At 39.9% G+C, this 20815-nt stretch overlaps 1 protein-coding gene across 1 annotated transcript in view; it reads right to left on the reverse strand.

Moving 5' to 3' along the window:
- Window positions 1–1224: 1224 nt before the first annotated feature.
- The window catches only part of LOC309416036 (mucosa-associated lymphoid tissue lymphoma translocation protein 1-like), a gene marked incomplete at its 3' end in the record, with an annotated part of 38137 nt that continues 18546 nt past the window's right edge, over window positions 1225–20815 (reverse strand). The window contains exons 10-17 of the mRNA XM_082013771.1: window positions 19047–19250; window positions 13177–13354; window positions 11750–11824; window positions 10555–10682; window positions 5105–5254; window positions 3497–3654; window positions 2479–2604; window positions 1225–1689 (exon numbers count right to left, since the gene is read on the reverse strand). Coding sequence (XP_081869897.1) covers window positions 1225–1689; window positions 2479–2604; window positions 3497–3654; window positions 5105–5254; window positions 10555–10682; window positions 11750–11824; window positions 13177–13354; window positions 19047–19250 — 1484 coding nt within the window. The remainder of the gene's footprint in view (window positions 1690–2478; window positions 2605–3496; window positions 3655–5104; window positions 5255–10554; window positions 10683–11749; window positions 11825–13176; window positions 13355–19046; window positions 19251–20815) is intronic.

Consider the following 20815-nt stretch of genomic DNA (forward strand, 5'->3'; position numbering starts at 1 on the left):
CACTCCGATCTCTACAGTTCTGTGGTGTTCTCTTTATCATGTTCAAATACAGCTACAAGTCAAGCATCAAAGGCTAATCAGTTCCTACCTAGGCTGACAAAGACCGCATACCATCGTGGACTGTACTAAACTTGAGAACTAACCAGCGTGCGTCAGAGCTCTCCAGCAGCAGGACACCACCGAGCGCGGACCAGCTGTTCCGCTGTAACGCGCCAGCTGACTGCGCACGGTTAGTTTTCAGTCGTGGCGGGAGACAGCTCCTCACATCAGCTCTGCTTCTCCTGGGGGCCCTTCCTGTGCCACGAAGGAGCACACCTGCAAACAGACAAGCAAAACCAGCCAGTAAGTTCCCTGCCTTTCTGTGGACAACTTCTACAGTTTAATAATTGGATTCTTTCTCATCCACATTTCTCAAGGAAATTGTCCAAATATTACTGAAACTCATTTGGGTACCTTTGTGAAGCAACGGAGAAGGATCATTCAGGTTTAGCCACCAGTACAGTGGGGTACCAGAAGCTAGAAGGCATTTTAAAAAAAAAAAAAAAAAAAAAAAACAAAATCAAAATCTTCTAAGTGCATAGTTTGAGAAACCTGAATCGGCCCAGGGTGCAGATATGTTTAACTTGAGCTGAAGCTCATGATTCCAATTTCCCCTTCTTTTTTGTTAAGGAAACTATTTTATTACATTTTTAATACAATCTGGGGGTTTTTAAGCTGGGAGAAGTAGAAGACTATAGCAATTACATATACACAGACATATAGTTTTGTGGACAACAGTTTATTACACAGTAAGAAACAGAATAACCTTTTATACAAATTAGAAAACTGTGACAAAGTATCAGCTAAATATTACAGTACTAGACCATATAATAAGCTATAATTTTTTATTTAAGTCAATTACACGGGATAATTAATGCACAGGTACATCTCGTTCATCAATAAATATTTCACTATTTAAAACCCTCCAAAGGAGAAAGTCAGAAACTCAAGCTCATTTGCAGATTACTTCAAGCATAACTGTGATTTTGGAAATAACTACATTAAAATCCATGTACAGATATCCACCTTTCAGCATAGATGAATTTGAAGATGAACAGACGTAGTTAATGATGCATTAACATTCCCATCTGAAACTGGTTATGACCACATACGCACGACGGATAAGCAGCGTGGAAGGTCCCCTATTCAAGGGTGATACTCTGGTCTAGTCTGAACACACCACAGCTACTGTTGTTCAGAGAATCTGAGGTTCTCAGAAAGAAGGAATTCCAGTTCAACGGTATCATCAGTGGTCTCTACTGGTACGTTACTCTTTTCCACCGTGGGCAAGTAATTCTGTACTTCATGTCTTGAAGCTAGTATCCTTGAAGTCCCATTGCATGAACATGTCTCTGCTTGTCTGATGCTGTCTGAGCAAATATGGTTTGGATGGCAGATTCCTGAACAGGAATTTGGTTGGCAGTGACTAGGGACATAGTATTTAGTTGCCACTGGACTTGATTCTATTTGATTATGAAAAAGATTATTAGCTGCACAACAGGTCTGGAGACAGTTACTATTTTTGAATCCATGATGAAGGCCTAATTTAGCAATAAGGGGCTTCCCAACATTAACTTCCTTCCTTTCATCCATTGTGTCTTCTATTCCTGGATACTCATAGTGCAAGCAAACAGTGAAGATCAAGTGTTCCTGCAAAAGAGGAAATGGAGGAGGGGGAAAAAAGAAACAAACAAAAAGTTATACTTCCTCCCCAAGTAGACAACATAGGAAACACTTAATGAGGCAGAGCCTACCACAGAAGGAGAGCTAAAGACATATTTTAGCTTTTGAGGAGCTGAAGACATATATTAGGCAAGACTTGTTTACTGAGGACCTCTTTTGGTTAATACTTGCTCACCTGGTAGTCTTTATTTCTAAAGTAACTTAGATTACACCAGCTGCCAAAGCATTGAAAAAGAGTTACCAAGTGATGTCCAGCACAGATGTTCATGACACAGAGATAACTTAACAGTGCCACAGTATGGTGAAGTGAGAACCTTTTGAAAACTGCATGCCCAAGAGCACAGGTTGGAACAGAAGGAGATGATATGTAACATTTTTATCTCCTACTAATGACTTTGTAAGATGCAGCTCTGCTTCAGATCACATTCTTATTGTACTACAGGGCATAGGAACATCCTCACAGTGTGCAACAGATGATCTTCACAAAAATAATCAACTTGTCCAAGTTCAGTACGGGCCTAGAAAACACAAGGTGCCTTGCACAACTGTATCAGGATTGCATATATGTTGATTCCATGGCTTTTATTTTTCAGCTAAGAAACTGAAGTCACTAACTTGTGATATTAGCCATTTTTTCCCTCCAAAGAACATGTTACTTAATATACAGACAATACACAGCTACCTCAATAGAACTGCAAAGCAACATGATTAATCTCAATTATCTGAACAAACTTGTGAGGAATAATATGTATTAACCCTTAGTTTTTGCAGTGAACTTAGCCTGGTGTAGAGGCAGTGTTTGGGAAGGTCCCTTGATACTAAATAGCTCCCAGTTTCCTCAGGAGTTCCTTTATTGGCCTCTTTAGGATCCACATCCAGGTCCTGTTTCAAGAAAGAAATGAGAGCTTAGTTGAAGGTACAGAATTTGTAGATCATAAAATAGTTATCAGTCTTTCTTTTAATCAAGTCAGCATTTTCTTCTTCTTAAAAGAAAAGAAAACACCAGTCGGACTGCTTGCAAAAGCTGCTGAAACCACTGTTAGCGACGGGCAGAAGGGGTTACATTTGAGTAGGTTACCCTCTTTTGCTGATGGTTCCTGTCAAACTTGCTGTGCTTGTTTCAGGGTTGCTCTTTTTTACCTAATGTGAAGTACGGTACTACAACACTAATTCTGTGGGCTAAAAATACATGTATTTATTATGCACATAACCACAAATATTTTATTCATAAAGCATCAGAAGTGTCCTGTTTGTTCCATCTAAAAAGGTTTTCTGCACCGTATCCTCTTTCATAGACATCAAAAAAGGTGTTCTGCCCCGAGGAGCTTTCCGTTTTACTCCTATCCGTCATTTTACTGTGATCAGCTGAGTAACATCAATGGAACTGGACAGGATCACCCAGGTGCAAAGAACTGTAAAATTAAAGCCTAAGAAACCTTGTTCTGCAAGGTGGGTGTGTCCTCAGCTCAGGTAGGAGCTACTGACATTTAACTTCATCAAATTAAATATAACAAATACTTGATACTAGATAATGAAAAACAAAGGAGACTTTGAAAAAGATGACCCTAGATTCATTTTAATGTTTTTTTATAAATACTAAAAATATGCATTAAAAAAAGAGTAAATGTGTCTGTACAGACACACACACGTAAACACTTGATTTCAACAGTTTAGAACCATTTTATTACAAAAGATGCAGTTTGACACGGAGAGACCAGACAGTTTTCAACTTCAGTGGAGGGAGATCACCGAGACGCTAACAGGAAGCACTTACGAGTGCGAAGTCTGTAACATAGGCTCTGCAAACTACTATTTCAGGTGGCTTCTTTACTATTCGTGTGTAGATTATCATGACATTGGAAAACTCTGCTGCAAACCCCAACTGAATCCGAACACCACATTTGAATTCAAGATACATACTTTCTGGAAGCTCTGCAAGTAAGCAACACATCATTACAGTCTAAATAAAACTTAGCATATGTATTTTCTATTTTTTTTTAATTCTGTTTTTAAATTCAAAAGTTTTGAAAAGGTATAAACCTCTTCCTCCTGCCCTCCCTCTACCTATCACTTAAATATTTACACTGAAGCAAACCAGGTTAGAAGCCAACAAGGCAGCAACACCGTTTGCTAGTATCACACAGCCACTGCCAGAGGGAGCTGGCTCAACTTCTGCTTCGCAGGTTTCTTTCCAATCTCTGTGCAACTAGCAAGGCAGGATTTACTGTAACTAGGGTATAGCTTACTGACCCAAGAATTTGTTTATGTATCTGTAATCAAACCACTAAGGTTAATATGGTATATATGCAAAATATAGGAGACACAGCTACAGCATTATAAGAACCTTTGAATTTGACAGCAGAACAAGTTGCAGGTTCATTTTTTCTCCTTTCACAGCCCATGCACACATTCACAAAGCCTAGCCTGCAGCATTTTTCTTCTTTATATTTTGGATCTTTCTCAATCTGTAGGAATATATCTGAAAGTGCTCAATGACATCATTCTGTGTCTGTATGCTTTGTACTGATTTTTCTACTCCCACTGGAAGTAGATTATTTAACATTATCGCAGACATACCTTTATACAAATATAAAGGTTATTCTCTTCTCAAATTCCAAACACATTCTCTTCTATGCATGGCTTAAAACAAATAAACCATAAGATAACATTATGTCTTTATAAATTTTATTTTGCATTTCATCATTTAACAAACAAGAATAAAGGGCTTGATTCCACAAATAAAAACCTATATCTGCAAAAGAGTCTGCCTACATGACTAGTTGTCTTAAAAATGCCACCACTAACCCTCTGCCCAATCTGTCAAAGAAATTTTAAAATGTACTCCCAACATAGTTAGATGAAAAAGATAAAAAGCTCTTAAACCCCACTGGCCTTAGAAGAAGTCTAGAAAGCCTGGAATTGATCTCACCCTTATTTTAGTTTTCTTAGTTGTATACATTGAAAACTCCTTTTCATCATGCACTTTTACTATAGAGTTCACCTGGCTATTTTAGGTGAGGACTTTAGAATGAGATTAATGATGCCTTAAGTGTCACTGTTAGTCATAAACAGACTACTGGGAGATTATCCCAGGAGGTAGACATCATATAAGTGTCCCCTACAGTGTTTGAGTGGTCTTAAATATACTTACTCAGGATGAATTCTGCATGTCATCTTGTTCATTATAATCTCATGTGGAGGTAAACCCCAACACAAAAACTTCCAAGATCTGAACATACTAATGAAATTTCAGATATGAACTTGAATTTCTTCTACTGCCATTCAATATCACAACCCATAGACTAGAGATTATTGAGGCATTACATCCTCTTATTTTTACCATCATGCCAGCAGGATCATCTAAAAGTAGACTGTACTATACCATGAGCTTTGGCCCACTGTAGGTTCCGTGCCAGAGACTCTGCAGAAGATACGGTTTGTTGAATGGGATCAGTTAATGCCCTTTTCTCAGACAAACTGCTGCGGATCTCCAAAGCTTGTTTGCCTTTGGTAAGGTGACACTTGCCCATATCTAGAAAATAAGATGCATATCATTTCTCTCAGAATCAATGCTGCTGAAATTCTAAGTACATCACTGCAATGCTGTCTGGTTGCTATGGTTATACCAGCATCAGCACTTCCATAAAAACTTGTAGTTTCAGAAGTATTCACTGCTTAGCTATTTACTCATTTAAGGCTAAAACAGCATGTCAGATGCCTGTAGAGAATCCTGGGGATTTTGCACGTGTCCTAGTCAACGTGCTCACCTGTTTTTCAAAACCAGTTCAAGCAATATCACAGCTCTGATTCAGTAAATTCCTAAAGTGACTGATTTCAAGAATGTGAATAATACCATTGGAAGAGACTTCTAAAGAATTGGAGGTCAGTGGAGTATTTTAGGGGTCGATAAAGGGGCCAATACTGTTTATTTAAAATCATCACTGATGAGCTGGGTGACAGAACAGAGTACACCTTCAGTAAGTCTGCAGATTAAAAACTGAGAGGAGTAGCTGATTGTGCTGGTTTCAGCCAGGATAGAATTAATTTTCTTCACAGAAGCCAGTGTGAGGCTGTGTTTTGGATTGGGGATGAGAAAATGTTGATAGCAACAGCTCAAAACATCGGTATGTTAAGTAGTCAAGGACAGTCCAGCTCCATGTGCTGGCCGGCCAGCGAGGAGGCTGGGGGTGTACGGGAAGCTGGAGGGGACACAGCCAGGACAGCTGACCCAGGCTGGCCAGAGGGATATTCCATACCATAGGGCGTCATGCTCAGTATACAAAGCTGGGGGGAATAAGGAGGAAGGGGTGGGGGGACGTTCAGAGTTATAGTGTCTGTCCTCCCAAGTCACCGTCACGCGTGATGGAGCCCTGCTTCCCTGGGGATGGCTGAACCCCTGCCTGCCCATGGGAAGTGGTGAATGAATTCCTGGTGTTGCTTTGCTTGTGCGTGCGGCTTTTGCTTTGCCTGTTACACTGTCTTTATCTCAACCCGTGAGGTTTCTCACTTTTATTCTTCCGATTCTCTCCCCTGTCCTGCTGTGGGGGAGTGAGCGAGTGGCTGCCTGGGGCTTAGTTTAGGGCTGGGGTTAAACCACAACACTGATACACCAGAGGGTCGTGATGCAATTCAGAGGGACCTGGACAGGCTATAGAATTGGGTAGAGAGGAATCTCATAATGTTCAACAATAGGAAACACCGAGTCCTGCACTTGGGCAGGAATAATCCCATGCAGCAATATAGAAAGGGGACCGACTCACTGGAAAGCAGCTTTGCAGAGAAAGAGGTTGGGGACCTGGTGGACACAGAATTACAGAATCATTAAGGTTGGAAAAGACCTTTAAGATCATCAAGTCCAACCATCAACCCAACACCACCATGCCCACTAAACCATATCCTGAAGTGCCACATCTACACGTTTTTTGAACACCTCCAGTGATGGTGACTCCACCACCTCCCTGGGCAGCCTGTTCCAATGCCTGACCACTCTCTCTGTGAAGAAATTTTTCCTAATATCCAATCTAAACCTCTCCTGGTGCAACTTGAGGCCATTTCCTCTCGTCCTATCGCTGGTTACTTGGGAGAAGAGACCAACCTCCACCTCACCACGACCACCTTTCAGGTAGTTGGGGAGAGCAATGAGGGCTCCCCTCAGCCTCCTCTTCTCCAGACTGAACACCCCCAGTTCCCTCAGCCACTCATCAGACTTGTGCTCCAGCCCCCTCACCAGCTCTGTTGCCCTTCTCTGGACACGCTCCAGCACCTCAACGTCCTTCTTAGAGTGAGGGGCCCAACACTGAACACAGGACTCAAGGTGCAGCCTCACCAGTGCCGAGTCCAGGGGAACGATCCCTGCCCTACTCCTGCTGGCCACACCATTGCTGATACAGGCCAGGATGCTGTTGGCCTCCTTGGCCACCTGGGCACACTGATGGCTCATGTTCAGCCGGCTGCCAACCAGCACCCCCAGGTCCCTTTCCGCCGGGCAGCTCTCCAGCCACTCCTGCCCAAGCCTGTAGCGTTGCCTGGGGTTGCTGTGACCCAAGTGCAGGACTTACTAAACCTCATACAGTTGACCTCAGCCCATGGATCCAGCCTGTCCAGATCCCTCTACAGAGCCCTCCTAAACACCAAGCTGACCATGAGCCAGCAATGCATTCTTGTGACAGAGGCAGCCAACAGGAACAGCACTGCCAGCAGATCAAGGGCGGTGATCTGACCGCTCTCGTCAGCACTGGTGAGGCCGCATCTGGAGTGTTGGGTCCAGTGCTGGGCTCACCAGTACAAGGATAACACATACATACTGGAGAGAGTGCAGCGAAGGGTCACAGAGATGAGGGGCCTGGAACACCTCTCACATGAGAGAAGTATAAGGGAACTGGAGCATCTGTTCTATAAGAAGTTGCTGAAAGAGCTGAGACTGTTTACACTGGAGAGAAGGTGGCCCAGGGGACTTCTTATCAACATATAAATAATTGATGAGGGAAAGTAAAATAAAAGTAAGAAACAACAAAAAAAAAAAGTAAGTTTTTACATTCTTTTTTGCAAGAAAGTAAAAAAAGAGCCTGACTCTTCTCAGTCAAGACCAGTGACAGTACAAGAAGAAGCAGATACAAACAGAAATAGAGAAAATTCCACTTAACCATAAGAAAACTTTTTACTCTAAGGGTGAGCAAACACTGGGACAGGTTGTGCAGGGAGACTGTGGAGTCTCCCATCCTTGGAGACATTCAAAACCCCCATGGACAAGGTCCTGAGCAACCAGCTTTAGTTTACTCTGCTTTGGGCAACAGGGTTGGACTTGACAATCTCCAGAGGTCCTTTCCAACTTCAACTATTCTGTGATTCAAACTTACTCCAATTTATTACGGTCTCCCTATATTTAGTTCAATCACATTTAAAGGTCACATAGTTTTATTGCATGCAGATAGTCAAAACCTATGGCCTGCAAAGAGAAAAAAATCCTGGAAAATTTCCATTTATGAGTTCATAAAAAACCACAACAATGAAAGCTATTTACATGGAACACTTCTAACATGAACACTCCTTTGGAACATTTTCAAGTGCACCAGTGTACTCACTAACACCCAATACCTAGTAATACTGACAACAACAGTTGTCACATTGCCTGACAAATCAATCTTTCTCTCCACTCTGAGTTCAAGAATGAGATAAGTAATAGGTCACACATCAGAACATCTACAGCATGTGACATTAACCTGCAGTACAGATGAAGCAATAAGTCAGTCGTATCTTATGGGACATTTAGGGAAGTGTAGTGAAAATGGCTGCTGGCAAAATTGTGACATGTTCTTATGGGGAAGCCACAAAGGTGGGGGGGAAGAGGAGAGAGAAATCTCAGAGAATTCTAATCCACTTAAGAACACCCAAAAGCAATGACAAAGGATGAGGGCAGGAAGAGGGTGAGAATATTTTCGGATATTTGTTCATTATAAAATTTGTAAAGTTCTTATGCAAGTTGGAAGACTGGTCTGTAACCATTACAAAATGCAAGTGGATATCTACTCCTACTAGTAGACACCAGCAGAACCTAATAGTTTCTACTCCTACTGTTGCTTTGAATAGGCTGACAATGGGAGAATGTGGGATAAAAACTGAAGACGTAGTATATAAATACATTACAGACACAGTATTGATGCTAGGATGAGTGGATTACAGGGTTCTCTTTTCACAAAACAGTTTCAGAATGTCCCAGAAAGCAAGAAAGGTGAAGAAAAGGGAAAATATTGGGGCTTGCTTCAAAACAAAGAGTTTCAGGAACAATGGCTTAATGAATTTGGACCTAAATACAGCAGCTGGTGAGCATGCAGCAGGAAGAGCATTATTAAGGCTTCTGCCAGGCTTTGAAGAAACACGGCTATAGCCAGCTCTAGTTTCTACCACTGAGAGGACAGCAAGTCCTCAAATTCTTCCTTTGTATTTAGGTAACGGCAAAATTCAGTAGTGCTGTAAGCAAATAAAAAGTACAAATCTTAACGCAAGGAGCACTCTGCTTGACTGCACCTGGCAAAAGAAAAAAAAAACCAAACACATTGCCCCATGGGGGGTGTGTGTGTGTGGGGGAAATCAACTTCAGCCCTAGGCCTTGGAATAATCATTTTAGTTTTACCATTTACATTTTAGTTTTACCATTTACAGATCCTATTTCTTCAGGATAATTCTGAGATCTTCTGAAATTTTATTTAACTTTTCACATAAACTTCATGAAAAGTTTAATGGATACGACTGAAAATACAGAATGATAAGTTTGTTTTATGGCATCTAGTCAAGCAGCACACCACCTATAAGCAAAAAGACCAGGAATACATACCAAACAAGCAAATGGTAACCAAGAACCACCACATTTCAATTTATATTCTGGGGCTATGCTGTATTCCTTTTGCCATCAATTTGACATAAATTCCATGCTTACATTTCAGCTAGTCAGCCCACGGTATCTTCCCTGTCCTCAGTATGAGCACTGACAGAAGCTTTGTCACTTTAATCTTTGCATCTCATTTCCACCAGTCTGACTCATTGACAGCAAAACTTTACTGTGCATTTAGGATCCTCTTGGATTTTTTCTGCTTTTTGGATCCCTGTCGAAAGACAGACTGGGCAAAATTTTGAGATCTGCAGTTGCACCAAGTACACACCAAGAAACCACAGCAGAACCTGGCTGATTACGTACATTACCTACAAATAACAGAATCTTACACAGACAGCTCTTTGTTAATGGCTGTATCTATTCTTTTATCTTTTGAGCAAATGGTTGCACAGAAACAATACATTTTCCCTCAACAGTTTTCACTTTAGCACTTCTCCCATCAATTATAACAGACAATTACTGAACCAGGCATATTAGAACAGTGGATTGCCCTTTATAGTGCACTTACACCCTTTGATAGAGAGCAAGTAATTAATCACCACTACAGCACTCTGAGATAGGTAGGACTCAGGTCACCTGTTTAAATGAACGTGGAAATGACTGGACTACCACTAGCAGCTGACACCACAAGACAGAAGAGTAATTTTTGTGGATGGACAATTCAAAGCTCCATGCAGAAAGACACTCAAAACACATAAAGTTCACTAAAAAGGAGAATATAAATTGATCACTATTAAAGAAGCTCAAATCCCTTTATAATATCATGATCTTTGTCAATGTGCTGCCCAGTAGCACCTGCTTCTTTGATAAAAGCTGCTATTTTAACAAAATGCACCACGAAAGCCTAGTGTAACGCATTCGCCATGAGAAGAATTACATTTCAGCAAAGAAGCTTTTAGTAATGCAGGCTGAGAAGACTGTTAGTGCAGTAAGCTGGAGTTTACCTTCTGCAACCTCATCAAGCAGTACAGTAATCTTCTTGTCTTCTAACAAACGGTCCTTCAAAAACTTCATGAAGATTCCATTGGCTAACCCCAACTGCTGAATTTCAAAAGCTTCTGCTCCTTGGCACCTATGAGATCATCAGCATCAGACAAGGAAAAAACACTGAAACATCTGCATGATTAAGATCAACATGAGGACAAAAGGAGTAAAGTTATGTTGGGAATGGAGGAAAGAAACCCAAAAATTTGAAAACTAGGTTGTGTCTAAGGCCAACCTGCTCATCATGTTCGTTTGCAAGCAACTCATCCTGGAAAGACTTCACTCACAATCAAGCCACAGACCAGAGCTGATGTCAAACTGTTTATGAGAGGAGCTTAAATTTCTCATAGAAGACTTTATTAAAGCTCTTGACTACTTCTATTCAACAGCTTTTGCACTTGACTTGAAAACTTATAGAAAGAGGTTATTCAGCTTTCCGCATAAGTAACTTTTTCAAATAGATCAACTGCAGTTGTAATTTTATTCTTTACATCTAGAATAAGAAACACAGAGGCCAATCTATATGCCACTCCTCCAATAATTCATTAATTTATGCTTCTAACATTTTCTTCTAGAAATTTAACTTGCATTAACAGAGGAGACACATGACTGAAGAGCGTACAGCATGTAGGTTATAATTCATCAACTGCTCCACAGTACTTAACCTTCTGTACAAGCTCACAGTGCAGCAAGTACCATTAGAACACACAGGACACAACAGCCCCTTCCCCATCAGCACAAAGAAACAGAACATTGTGTCTGAGGGTAAAATTTGCTCTTCTCTGTGGTTTTTTCACCTCTAATAGATAATACTTAGATGAGTAGAGCACACCTACAAGCAACCATTAAAAAGAGATCAGGAACACTGTCCAGCAGTCTCTGGTTTGCTGAATGCAGTTCTCCCACTGGAGTTACCCTATATCTGAATGGGAGCGTTACATACTGGGAATCATTACAAATGCATTTCCACAGTCAGTTAAGACTGTGGAATGATTCAAAGTAAAACAGATAGTATGAGGACACAGATATGGATATAAATTACTAGTCCTTTAACACCACAGTTACTATTTTTTTGTAAAAGATTAGCTATACAATCTCAGTGGTCACTTTTGGCTTCAAGACTTCTGTGGCATAGCAGGAGAAAAATTTCCTTACGTTGCGTATCCAAAAACAATGTTGGCGGTAACCTTCAGAGCATCTAAGATAAGAACTGTGTCATCATATTCATTTCTGCAATAAATGGAAACACAAAAAAGTAAAAATAGTAATTTGAGAAGTAATAATGGTTACAAACTCTACAGTTGTTCAAAATACCAAACAAGCACAGTTCAGATTTTTTTCTCTCCTACAGTTCTGGAATGAATCCTGACTGCTGACAGACAAAAATCAGCATCATCAACACTCTTCACGAAGACAATGTAAAGATGCGGTCAGGTATCATACATTACTCAGATGAGGGCATGCTATATTAACCAATGCAGTGTTTGGCTACAATCTCTTCAGAAATGATTGCTGATAACTAGCCATTTTAGGTTATAACAAAAACTGTAAGATTCACCCCCCCTCCCCAAACATGGTGTCTGCATAGTTGACATGAGGCTTACATAGCAGTATTTTCTATTTGGACAGCAGATTGTGAAGCTGAATTGGGTCACTGGCATTTCGTTAGCAGTGAAGTTTAGAGGCTCTACAAACACTAAAGCACTAGTAATTTTCTGTTATGAAACATTCCTTAGAGACCAATTTTCAGAAGTGCTGACTGAAGAGCTGATTTCAAGTGCAAGTTTAATCGGGCATAGTAGTCTCTTAGCATGGACAGAAAATAGCACTTTGTTTAGAAAAATCCAATTACTAGTTGATTTTTAAGCTCTAAGTAAAGATATAACATCCCCCACATAAAAGCAGTCCACAAAATCCATGCCTCCTAAGAGTTGTAAAATAAGCACTTCACTTGAGCCCTTCTGTCAAATTAACATGCCTTCGATCTTATGAATTCTCCTTCGTCTCTTTAACGAAGGAGATGGTTAATGATGCAAGGGGAAAGGGTCATTTTTCTTCTTTAAAATGCCCAATTTCACTTCTATCCAGTAAGACTGATGCTTTATAACTTTTAAACAACAATAAAAAAAGAAGAACTAAATGTCATTCAAATCAAGAGGCAAGTCTCCACCCATGGAAACAGAAAGTCTAATCACCAGCTTCACATTTCCATCCAAGGCCAAAGGCAAAACAAGTCTGTGAATGAATCCTATTTTTTAAAAGCACTCAAGTGCAGGCTGTGAATTGTCAGAACCATGAACTTTCAAGTACAGTGAATTTTCAGCGTAGACTAAAGATTTCTCCTCAGGCTGAAGTCCAGCTTTCTCTCAAGATCCCTCGCTATTCTCTGGGTGTCTGTTTGGTTTTATTTGTTCATTTCTAAAATAGGCTCAGTTTTAATCTGTTGCTGCAGTGAATAAACTGAACTTCACAATTGGTTCCCAAAACTACAGTCATTATACTCTCTCCCTCTATCGTGAGGCAAAAACATCCCTCAAACATTTAATGCCAGTTCTCTCTATTAATGAATTATGAGACTATACCTTTTCCGACACATATCCAGTAGGAATACATTAAGTCCCGTCTCTTTTTCCTGCATTAGTTTGAGGATGTTCTGCACACACAGACAGTTTGCAGATCGGTAGGGATTTGGAGCATCAATAGGAACCATGAAACTGTTGCCATAGTTTTCGTAGCCGTGGCCAGCATAGTATAACAAACCTGAGATTTCAAAATATATGTGACTGAAAACACAGTTCAAGAGTACATCAGAACGTTTCTGTAAATGTTAGCATGGTCAAAAACCTCATGCACTATGTCCACCCTATGTGTCTGTGGGAGATTAAGATCATTCAAGCTACTACAAGCAGGTTTTTTTAACATCGATATGCCTTTGTTAGTACAGGAAGGAAGGGGAGGCGGGGTGGGGGAACCATGTTAACATCAACTTCTCAGTACACAGGCACAACAAATTAAAAAAAAAATTTTAAATCACTCATGGAATAGAATCAATTAGATATCTGCATCAAACATACAAAGTTAAATACTCTTAAAATGCTTTAAGTAGAGCTATGACCTCTAACAGAACTAATGTGTTATGTATGATATATAACTCCCAGATATGAATAAGGAAATATGCCACCTGTAAAACATCTTCTCCACATGTGCATTTACAAAGCTTTGTGTAGCAGCGACTCAGTGCAGATTTTATAGATGGAAAAAAAATACACTGAACAGTTTGGATGGATTTTTTTCTTTTGTTTTTAAATGAAAGATGCTGTCATCTTAAAAAAAAATTCTTTTTTTTCCTACTTACCATTAATCATTGGCAATTCTTAAAAGTACTTTTACTAGAAAAAAAATCAGAGAAAAACCTTGCTTGCCCTATGAGAGCATTTTGCAAGTATTTAGTTTTACTGTTCCCTTCGTACAGTCAGTTTCTCCATTTGTTTTTGTCTTTTTTATAGGAAGGAATAAGAAATATTTTTACATTTAGAAGTGGGAAAAAAAAAAAATTTAATCCATGATCATGTTTGGTAGGACTCCAGAGCACATTCCCACTACCAACAACTCATTTATAGTTGATTGCATCTACATCTAGAGTCAGAGATTCATGGCTCTTGTGGGTCTACTAAACAAACAAATTATTTGCGTGCCTACCTAGACACAGAAGATTATCCTACAATCATCTCCCTCGTGCCAATACACAACAGTCTACAATATTTTAAGATATAAAATCTTCAATAAAACATGCAATAGTTTTGTATAAAGAAAACATACCATGGAATTAAAAAAGCTTTTCTTAACCCTGAAAAAGGGAACTGCAACCTAGGGCTTACCTTCTACTTATATGAATAAAAATGTCAAATATTGAAGTCATATAAATTTGCAGTAAAATTAGATGATCTTAGCAATAATAACATCCACTGCCGTAAAATGCAGTTACCAGAAACTTGTTCAATTAAATGGGGTTTTCCAGTACTGTTTTCAGGGATCTAGGGCAAATTCCATCTTCTAAAAATAATTTTTATTTATCTATACAAAACAGTCTATGGGTCAGATCTTCAGTGAGTATATAGGGCTGCAGCTGAATAAAAGCCAGAGATATGACAATTTATGCCAACTGGAGATACGGCCTTCTTATGTCATTATTCTTACTAAAAATAGCTGTGAAATTTATGTCACTACACAACTCGAATATTCAGAAAAAACAAAATAAGCCTTACCCTAACATTTAAGTCAGCTTGTATAGGTTGGTGTGCTAGACGTTTTTACCTTGTCATTACAGATAGCTAATGAAATGAAAATACTTCTCTCACACAGCCCTGTGCTTTTTGTAAAGGAATACCAAGATACAACTATAGCCCTTCAAAGCAAGCCTTCGGTTCTCTTGTGGGCTCCCAGAAGTCATTAACAACTATGCCAAGACCTTGCAAACTGCTCCATTCAATCAACAGCGCTGAATTGCTTTTTATGGGAAACAGCGTAGTCCAGATTAGCAGCCGGGAGCGCATACAAAGTAAACTCCAGGATGCAAGGTTTCATTAAACAAGGAGCCTAGTGGTTGTGCATCTGCCAGTCTTGGAAAACTGGCAACAGCTTTATTCAATTAAAAGTTACGATTTCTAAAGGGCATAGAATTTAAAGCGTATGACTAAAAACCTACAGAAATAAAAGTACTGTTGGGCTATTGGAAGATTCCAATGGTTACGTGAGACCAGGTAGTTTCAAGAGAATGCATGACTCCATGTCAGGTCCTACGTTAAAGGAAAGTCTTAAATTTGATTTCCACGAGTCTGGCTCTGAACCTAAATCAAGGTTGTATTTGAGATTATATGTATCTGAGTGTATGTTAGAGAAGTAATTGGACTGAAGGAAACCAGTTTCTTTAATGTAAAACATGATTTATCAGAGTATTTCCTCAATGAATATAAGTATTTCAAAAATAAGCTACATTTTTTTTTTAGATCCTTGAGCAGATGACTGTGCTATGCTTATCTGATGAGTATCTGCAACAGTTAATATGTTGAGCTCAAGATCAGAAATAAACCTCTGCATACCCGAAGCAGAGTTAAGTATGTTTGGAGGACCTCATTAGACACTTTGACACAACAATTTTAAGTAGGCTCAAGTTCCTCATAGACGTCAGCATTTAAGTGATATCTGCATCTCTCTATTTCTCTCACTCTCTCTCTCTTTTTTTTTTTTTAAGAAAGCAGCCTAACTATTTTTAGCTTTTAAAACATATTGGTCTATGCTTTTACCCTTTGTGGAATACAATATTAATTGCACCCTACATTTAGAACAACCTATAGTAAGACATTAGAGGAGGCAATCGTCATCACTTTGTTTACTCCTCCGCCTCGTAAGGAACAGTATCTGAAATGCCACTTTCCTGGCAGTAAGCAAGAATTACACAGTGTCGTATTATGCATCATGAATACATGTAACAAGGACTAAACAGAAGTAGCCACTATGCCTCTTCTATTTGGAGCAACATCCACTAAAAATGCAATAAATCATTATTTATTTGTGCACTGACACCATCTTTTGTATGCTTTAAGCCATTAATAGCCACTATCCAGAAAGAAAAAAGTAACCATTTAAATTGAAGCAGTTATTGCCAAACACTTGTGAAAGAAAGCTCTGCTTGCCTTTCAGAAATATCAGCTTACTGGAAAAACACAACTGCAAAAATATGTCTTATAAGAGCCTTCATATGGTGCTGGTGAGAAACTTATTAAAGCCTTTCAGTACTTTATTACCTAAACTCATGTCAACAATATAGAAAAAAATTGAGAAGGCACAAGAATCTAAAAGCTCACTTAAATGTATAAGCACATGTATTTCCCAGGGAACAAAAAAAGAAAACTGCTATCAGAAAGTCTACTGAACTTTACTGCCATGATTGGTCTTCATGTCATGCAAGTTTTGGCTCTGACAAATGCCCAAATGTCAGATCAGCCAGTTCTGCACAGACAGAGCATCAGGTAACACATCATTAAGAAAAGTCATACTAAGAAATAATCTGACCTTGTGTTCCAAAAAAAAAAATCAAATAATGTTTTCTCGGGTGGGCGTTACTATAGGGATTCTGCAATTTAAATAGGACAACAGGCAGAACTTTTTGGTATCTGTTCTAAATAATTTCTGGAGTCGTCTATGGTATCTTAGCTTTTAGAAAAATGACAAAAACAGTGGCAGCCAGCAGCAAACTCCTCAAAGCCCACAGAAGAACTTTTGTTACACTCCATTCTAGGCCTCCTTCCACACAAGACATGAAGGTTTTTGGTCTGTGCTTCAATTCCACCATGCCCTGCCCCAGCTAGCACAGCCACCAGTTCTGTCTTGTGCTTCGTCCCTCAAAATCAAGTTCATGCAAGACAAGGAATCCCAATATGAGTAATCAGCTAAGAATCAATGCGTACCAGCAGTAGCAATGCCTAGCAGACCCGACTGGTTAGTCATTATCCCAGCAGAAGGCACCTCCTCCGCAGTACATGGAGGAGAGCTTAAAATTACTGTTAATATCCTATTCCAGGTATCTTAAAAACGGATGTGTGACTCAAATAGCAAAAACTTAGAGGAAATAAAAGAGATGTGTTAAACACACATCTTTTAGTATGCAGACTTTGCTTAATTTGTCCTCCTGTAACTTAAACCAATACTGATGAGATGCTGCAGTACAGTCATTAAAGTGATGCAGCAATTTAGAGGCGAGCACCTTGGATTTTTCTGCAGTGTTACTTTGAAGTCTTTGAAGAGTTTAAGAATAAGGAAAAAAAGTGGGCTGCTCTCTGCTTAAGCAGCATAACCAACTATTACACTTCCCATCTAATATGCAAAGACACACAGAAAGAATAAATTTTATACTCTATATTCAGACCTTCCATAGAGCTGTGAAACGACAGCTGTACTTGAGTTCTGCCCAAACAGGAATCTTAGTGCTCAACTCAGTGAAAAGTTCTTTTCTATTGACAACTGCAGAAAGGCAGAACCTGAAGTCCATAGCTCACCAATTTCTCTGTTAATGCCTTTCCTTATGCAAGGTACATTCTGCAATGGATAATGTGAATTCTTCTCTGTTTTATTTTACTTCTTTAAAGTGCATAGACATAAGAGAACTACATTTTCATTTCAGATAAACAAACTTCTTTTCAATTTGCTTTTTGAAGGAGAAATCCAGATTTGCTGGATTTCTCTTACTCCCTGTCAAGGATGTTATGAAAAACTGAGTTTTTCATAACATAAACTTGCCAGGCCAGTATCACAATAACCAAAAGAAACCGGCAATTCAAAATAAGGATTTCTACTTAACCTGGAAACTTGGCAAAAAAGATTGCATCCTATCTGTCGAGTGCTATGCCCTAACTCTAAAGTACAATGCTTTTCTCTTATTTCTGTACTGCGTATTTTAGCGTGTAGTGTCTTTATGAGAGATATGCCTTGCCAGTGTGTCCCACGCTCCCCGCCGCTGCCCAACACACCTGGTATCAGCGTGCAGCTCACTGCCAAGGCAGAGAGAAGCACCTCTCTTCCTCTGTTCGTTACAGAGCTGGCGGGCGAGGACCAGGAGAGCAGAGCAGCCCTCCCAAAGAGCGCCAGAAGGACGAAGTCCCGAAGGAAAGAGCATTCTGCAGACATCCAGTAGCAAGACGGGGGATGAACGGCAGGGTCCCACCGGCAAGCCCAGAACACGTTCAACGCTGCACTGAGGGCTGTTCCCCACCTCCCCAGCAGAAACGCAACCCAGCAGGCCAGGCATGCCAAGGACTGGCCAGCCCTAAGCAGATCGTTAACCTGCAGGCACGGGGAAGGAAAGAGGACAACGGAATAGAAGTTTCTGAAGAAGGTGTTTAAGAGGGCTCCTAAAAGCAGGAAGGACTGCTGCCCAAGGCTACAGGTAGTCTTGTATGCTGCACTTACGCAGTTTCCAACTCCTCTGCTACTTCCTCGTTTCCATAATACACTAATACAGGCGACACATCAGACTACTATTGCTCTTGCTTAAAAATACTACTACAAACTAGGACTAATGGCTTCTTAGTACAAATGTACATCTTCTGCAGAGCATGTTGTCAAATATGCTATACAGGTGCAGCAGCTTTTGGCAGACAAACACATCAGTACTATCAAACAAAAAAGTGCACTGCCATTTTAGGCGTGGTTAAAGACAAAAATTCAAACATTTTATCTGTTCGAAGAGTAAAGAAACAGTAACATTTTAACCAAAGTCAAAGGGTATGCTGGTGGGCGTTTTTAACTTACTTTTCCCATTCTACATACATACTATTTATGATGAAGTTTGTTTTGCTATCACATACAGTGAGCTGGTAGAGGTAAATACCAGCTGTTTGTGTACTTGATACATCACAAAACTGACCTACTTCAAAAGGCTATCGCATGTTCTTACCATATACTCCTTTGTCCAGGAGAAGTAAAAATTCATCCACTGCATTTCGCATCTCAGACTCGGTAAGATCCAGCAAAGAAACAACTTTAAAATCTAGCTGTCTTAGCAAATTAGTCAATTCATAGACATCTACCATCGGAGCCTTGAGTTGGGGGTGATTCCAGTAACTCATATTTCCTATTAAGAGAGCCACCTTGTCTGTTGCTGCAAAGACAAGGGAAAAACAAAACCACAGCACATTTACATATTCCATGTGTTCAATACCTTTAAATTTAGCTTCTTCTAAAGTGAAAACACTATCCAATCTCACATCAGGCACAATATTTTATATGATTTTAAAAGTCATCCTACATCAACAATACAGCTCAACTCTCTTCTCATCCAAAAAAAAACAAAACAAAAAAAAGCGTTTCGGCATGATCTGACAGTCAACGTATCTGAATTGTGATGCATTTCAGACTGGATAATCTGTCAAGAAGTCACGAAGTTTATCTCCCATTTCTTTCATGTTTCTGAAAGCACAGACAATTACTGAATTCCCCCATGCAAGAAGAAATTTAACAAACGTGAAAATTCTTATGGCAAGTTGCCAAAGCTATGGCCAGTATACTTCCCCCCAAAACTCACATTTTCTTATGCTTAAAAATCAAACAACCAACCAGCACACACAAAAGACCACTTTCACATCTCCATCTCCCATGTCCTGTCTCTCCAAACCATGGTGCATTTAGGTGGAAACTTCTAAAGGTCAGAAGTAAAAAGTCTTTTCTTCTGTTTGTTAAGCTTTCTTTTTACTGTTGCTCTGGTTAAAAACAATTATACCGAGATGCAAGAAATTTACAAAATTCGGAGGGAAGTCCACTCATACAGCGTGAGATGCAGTCACTTGGATTTTAATAAAGTCAAAAGTAATTCTGTCATAAGTAAACAAAGCCGCAACAAAAGGGGAAAAAAGAAGTCACATTGACAGAAATGCTTTAGAGACCACTAGCCTGATTTTTATCCAAAAATTGCACACCAAGTTACAGAAAGGCACTTATTCAAAGCAAGGCATTTCATCCCTGGTTTGTTATGTCTCCTCTCCAATAGGAATTATTGTCCCACAGCTCTGGTGGCAAATGAGATCACATGAATGCCTCAAATCTGCTTCAGAGTCAGTACCCCCACACAGCTAGATCCAGAAGAGGATCTCTGTCCATAGCCTCAATGTCTAACATTTCGCTTCCTTCAAACAAGATGTTTTCAACATTTTTGCACCTGGAAAACCTCCAGGGTCCTGAACAGTGTAAACTATTTTAAACAGCAGAGACTGCTGTAAAGGTGGTGCTTCGGGACATGGTTTAGTGGGAATGGTGGTGTTGGGTTGATGGTTGGGCTTCATGATCTTAAAGGTCTTTTCCAACCTTAATGATTCTGTGATTCTATGACTGAGCAACAGTGGTATACTGTCACTGAAAAACACTTTTTTCCCCCTTTCACACTGGTGAGCCTGAAAGACTGGTAAAATTCTGACAGAGGCCAGCAGCCTTTCCACCTGGTGTGGCATCGACAAGATAACATGCCTGACCGCCATCAAGTCTACCATGCAAATCTAAGAATGTGATTAAAAATCCCCAGCAACTTACACGCTATCCATCTGCCTTCACGAGCTTTAGCTCAGGATCAAAGCATCCACACACTGTGCACAGGAAGAGCTGAGCTCGTAGAGACAGCATGCCCTTAGCAGACATCATCCTAATACCCCTATCTCCAACTGTCGAAGTACTCAA

The sequence above is a fragment of the Phaethon aethereus genome (assembly GCF_964289735.1).
Source record: "Phaethon aethereus genome assembly, chromosome: Z".
NCBI classification, from domain to species: Eukaryota; Metazoa; Chordata; class Aves; order Phaethontiformes; family Phaethontidae; genus Phaethon; species Phaethon aethereus.